The 5514-nt window shown below is 40.4% G+C and overlaps 1 protein-coding gene across 1 annotated transcript in view; it reads left to right on the top strand.

Annotated features, from left to right (window-relative positions):
• Nucleotides 1-5514, top strand: part of ANKRD55 (ankyrin repeat domain 55) — a 131363-nt gene that overhangs the window by 110134 nt on the left and 15715 nt on the right. The window contains exon 9 of the mRNA XM_017548687.2: nucleotides 622-789. Coding sequence (XP_017404176.1) covers nucleotides 622-789 — 168 coding nt within the window. The remainder of the gene's footprint in view (nucleotides 1-621; nucleotides 790-5514) is intronic.

Genomic DNA, 5514 nt, shown 5'->3' with positions numbered 1-5514 from the left:
AAAAAAAAAAAAAAAAAATCAATGTCTTTGATATAAAGACCACATACAAATTAGTAAGAAAAACACTTATACTTTAATAGGAAAATGACAAAGGGCATTAATCATTTCAATGAAGAAACTCAAATGGAATATAAACATATATTTCAAAAGTTCAACCTTACTGTAAATTAAATAGAAAAGAAAACAACAGCGAAGCATCATTTTGCCTACCAAATGGACAAAGATTTCTAAAGTTAGTGACAATATTCAATATTAGAGAAGGAGGACAACACAGCTGGTAGGAGGACAAGTTGACTCAATCTTCCTGGAAGGCAGTATGGCACTATGTATAAAGAGCCTCAAAACGCTTCATACCCTTTGACCCACTACTTCCTCTTCTAGGAAATTCTCAGAAAGGTCAGAGAGTGCAGAAGGCAAGGAATACTTAGAGCTAGAGGAGAGGTCCCTACACATGTCCACCATCCTCCCTTGGCCCCATTTAACATATACTATTTCTATGTTGTAAATAACAACATGATTTTCCCCACTTCAACCTGACTTTGAGCAGGAGCTGTTGCCGTCTAAGCACCCTGAACCATTCACATGCTCAGACACTGTGCTTTTTTCACATGGCCCCTCCAGGACACCTTTGCACTGGGCTGCAGCTGCAGGGAAGGCCGAATGTGTCCAGTCGCTGCTGGAGCTGGGAATGGACAGCAACCTGCGGGACATCAACGAGAGCACGCCCTTAGCCTATGCCCTGTACTGCGGTCACACCGAGTGTGTCAAACTCCTCTCCCAAGAGAGCAGGTGAGTACACCAGGAGCTACTTATTTTCTTATTCTTCTCAAATATTTATAAAATCGAATGAAATGTTTTAAATTGCCAAGGTGCACACCAATAATATTATTATAACTTTATAATATTAATGTTACCTAATATTAAAGACATTAAATGATTATATAATTAATGTTTCCCATTATCTAACACAGAACGAAGCATTTTGGGAGCAAAATGATAGCTGTGAGCTCTAATCCATCAGCCTAACATTCACTGAACTTGAGTGTCTTCTTTCCTTTTATCTCTTTCCTCTTCTCCTTTTGGCACATCCTCTAAATCCCCCTTTTGCCTCATTTGGTGAGTCTCAAACTTTTGTTCTCGGGACTCTTTTACACTCTCAAAAATTATTAAGGGCCCCAAAATAATTTTTGTTTATGAGAGTCAGACTCATCAATACGTATGGCATTAGAAATTAAAATTGAGAGGTTAGGCATGGTGGCTCACACCTGTAATCCCAGCGCTTTGGGAGGCTGAGGTAGGTGGATCATTTGAGGTCAGGAGTTCAAGACCAGCATGACCAATATGGTGAAACCCTGTCTCTACTAAAAATACAAAAATTAGTCAGGCATGATTGTGGGTGCCTGTAATCCCAGCTACTTGGGAGGCTGAGGCAGGAGAATCACCTGAACCCAGGAGACGGAGGCTGCAGTGAGCCAAGATCATGCCATTGCACTCCAACCTGGGTGATAGAGCAAGACACCATCTCAAAAAAAAAAGAAAAGAAAAAGAAATTAAAACTGAGAAATTTTAAATAAAATATTTTATTTAAATAAAATAAATTTAAATAAATTTAAATTTTATTGTTTATTTTATTTTAATAAAAATAAAATAATAAAATATTGTTATTCATTTAAATTAATAATAAACATTACATTTACATATGAACATAAATGCCATATTTTTAATTAAAAACTCACGTGTTTTATTTACTATTTCTATTTCCCAAAACAAAAATATTGTCATGACAAGAGCAGCATTGTTTTACATTTTTGGCAAAGCTCTTTGATGGCTTCATACAAGCTTAATAGAATACAGCTGGGGACTAGGCACAGTGGCTCACACCTGTAATCCTACTGCTTTGGGAGGTCGAGGCGAGTGGATCACCTGAAGTCAGGAGCTCTAGACCAGCCTGGCCAGTATGGTAAAACCTTATCTCTACCCAAATCACAAAAACTATCCAGGCATGGTGGTGGGTGCCTGTAACCCCAGCTACGAGGGAATCTGCAGCAGAAGAATCACTTGAGCCCAGGAGGCAGAGGTTGCAGTAAGCCAGGATAGCACCACTGCCCTCCAGCCTGGACCACAGAGCAAGACCTGTCTCAAAAAAAAAAAAAAAAGAATAAAGCTGGGTTCCACATCTGCTTTTTACATTCACTTTGTTGCAATGTAATGTGTTGTGTTTTTTTGGCTTCGGGATTTGCTTATTTAGTTATTTTATTTTATTTTAGAGCCAGAGTCTCACTTGTCACCCAGCTGGTATGCAGCAGCATGATCATGGCTCACTGCAACCTTGAGTTCTTGGGCTCAAATGATCCTCTCACCTCAGCCTCCTGAGTAGCTGCGACTTTACGCATGTGCCACCATGCCCAGCTGCCCAGCTGGGTTTTCTTGTTTTTTGGTTTTTGAAATTTCTGTAGAGATGGTCTCACTCTGCTATCCAGGCTGGTCTCAAACTCCTGGCCTCAAGCAATCCTCCTACCTTACCCTCCCAAAGTCCTGGGAATAGAAGTGTGAGCCATCACGCCCAGCCACAGTATCATGTTTTGATTGATGTATATAACAACAATCTGGACTTATATAAATATGTAGTTGGAAGAGGCAAGTGTATCTCAATAGGCTTTTCAGATAATTGTGTATATCTTTCTTTCTTTTTTTTTTTTTTAGACAGAGTCTTGCTCTTTCACCAGGCTAGAGTGCAGTAACAGGAACAGGATCTTGGCTCGCTGCAACCTCTACCTCCTGGGTTCAGGTGATTCTCCTGCTCAGCCTCCTGAGTAGATGGGATTACAGGCACGCGCCACCATGCCCAGCTAATTTTTGTATTTTTAGTAGAGACGGGTTTTCACCATGTTGTCCAGGCTGGTCACTCCTGACCTCAAGTGATCCACCCTCCTCGACCTCCCAAAGTGCTGGGACTATAGGCGTGAGCCACCACGCCCTGACATGTATTTTTCTTTGATAAGATATCAAAACTTAACAAGTAGTAATTTCCTATAGGTTAACTGCAATGTAGATTCTCACCATATCAATGAATTTTTTGTACTGTCACATTAGAATACATTACTATATTTTATACTTTAAATGGGTCTTATACACATGTGTGATTTTATTAACACCTTGCATTGGTCATGTGGAAAATATTAGTTGACTTAATTATGAAGATCTTCCAAATGACACATTTCATTATACAATATCAAAAAGTCACATTTGTCAGTATCACCACCAATCTCATTGGAAAAGCTTCATATATTGAGATGCTATCAAGCTTACAGAATGAATATAAGTTTTCTAAAATTCTAATTTTTGCTTAAAAGCTAGACTTCTGTCATTTGCTACAATAACTGTCAATTATTTATCTTGAAATGAAATATTCACTTTATTCATTTTAATATATTTTTATTTTATATATATACCTATATAGGTGTACACATTTTGATATAAATATACGCAGGGAGATGAGACGGGCACGGTAGCTCATGCCTGCAATCCCCACACTTTGGGAAGCCACGGCAGGTGGATCACTTGAGCCCTGGAGTTCAAGACCAGTCTAGCCGAGATGATGAAACCCCATCTCTACTAAAAATACCAAAATTAGCCAGGCATGTTGGCGCGTGCCCGTAATCCCAGCCACTCAGGAGGCTGAGGCACAAGAATCGCTTGAACTTGAGAGGCAGAGGTTGCAATGAGCCAAGATCGTGCCACTGCACTCCAGCCTGGGTGACAGAGTGAAACTATGTCTCAAAAAAAGTAAAATAAATAAATAAAATACATAATGAAATGATTGCTATTTAAGCCAATTAACATATCCCTCATTTCCCATAGTTACTTTTGTGTATGTGTGATAAGAACAACTAAAATCTCTCTTAGCAAATTTCCAGTATACCATACAATATGCAGTCCCCATGCTCTACTTAGATCTGTAGACTCACTCCTCGTACATAACTGCAGCTTTTTACCCTTTGACCTACACCTCCCACTCCCCCACTTCACCCTCACTTCTGGTAACCACTGTTTTACTCTCCATATCTGTGTATTTCACTTTATTTATTTTGCAGAAATTTCTGCAAATACTTAGCTCTACATAACCATAGTTTGTCTGTAAGGCATAAAAATGGTGTTCCATGAAAACAGTGTCAGTTCACCCCGCGACTCCAACAATTGCACAGCTGCTTTACCACAAGACAACCATCACTCCTCTGCATATAGCAGAATTGCTTACCAGTGCTTCTTGTTTTGTCAAACAAGTGTACTCAAGTCAATATGTAATCAAATTAATAACTTGTACTGCTAGCCCAGGCTCGGTGGCTCACACCTGTAATCCCAGTACTTTGGGAGGCCAAGGCGGTCAGATCATAATCAGGAGGTCAAAACCAGCCTGACCAATATGGTGAAAACTCGTCTCTACTAAAAATAGAAAAACTTAGCTGGGTGCGGTGGTGACTGCCTGCAGTCCCAGCTACTCGGGAGGCTGAGGCAGGAGAATCACTTCAACCCAGGAGGCGGAGGTTGCAGCGAGCCAAGATGGCACCATTGCACTCCAGCCTGGGTGACAGAACAAGACTCCATCTCAAATAAATAAATAGATAAATAACTTGTACTGTCTAAACAAGGACATTATTACATTAAATTACTTTTTTCTGCAAGGACATTGTTGCCACTATTGTCCTGATTTGTACTGAGGCAGCCACCATTTTACCCACCACCTCTGTTGCACCATCGATTCGAGGCAGCACAATGAAAAAAACTAATAACATTGTGGTGTTATTATGAATAGAGCTTAATGCCATGAAACCCTGAAAGAGTTGGGGGTCCCTCTCCAAGGGTTCAGTGGACCGCATTTTGAGACCCACTGTAACAGGAGGAGGAGATGCCTTACATAAGATGCTGGAAGAGCATCAGCTTACACAGGGACGTAATCTGCATAGGGAAACTTGAATGTCAGAGATGCGCTGGGGCTCTCTCTGGTAGTATGAGGAGCCTAGAATTCAATATTTCAAAAAGTCCATTGGCAGGTGAAAGAATAAAGATAAGACTACATCATGGGAATAACAACTCGAAGGATGCGCTGTGTGACCTGTAGAGAAAGCATTCGCTATATGCATGCAAAATAAGTGATGATGTTTTTCAAACTGCAGATTGCAATATCTCACTCCAAAAAGTAATGTTGCAATCTGACTCTTAGAGGCACACACATGGGTCAGGTTTCATCGTTAATTCATACCGCAGAAAGCATTAAGTCAATTGGGGCCTCAGAAAAGAATCACACAGAATTTTCCAAGGAACACAAACAGAATAGTGCCTCAGGGAACCTCTCGACAACTGCTGGCCTTTTTCCTTTATAATTTGCCTGCACATCGGGCATTGCTAACTTTCTTCTGTGACCACGCCCGACCATGGTGATGCACTCTTCCTCTCCTCTCGCTGGAGCCCAAACTAAAGCTTCTTTCCTCACTTTCCTTTTTTTTTTTTTTTTTT

This window comes from Cebus imitator, unplaced genomic scaffold (genome assembly GCF_001604975.1).
Source record: "Cebus imitator isolate Cc_AM_T3 unplaced genomic scaffold, Cebus_imitator-1.0 Scaffold213, whole genome shotgun sequence".
Classification (NCBI taxonomy): Eukaryota; Metazoa; Chordata; class Mammalia; order Primates; family Cebidae; genus Cebus; species Cebus imitator.
Note: the sequence above shows the minus strand (reverse complement) of the source record. Positions and strands in the feature narration are given on the sequence as shown.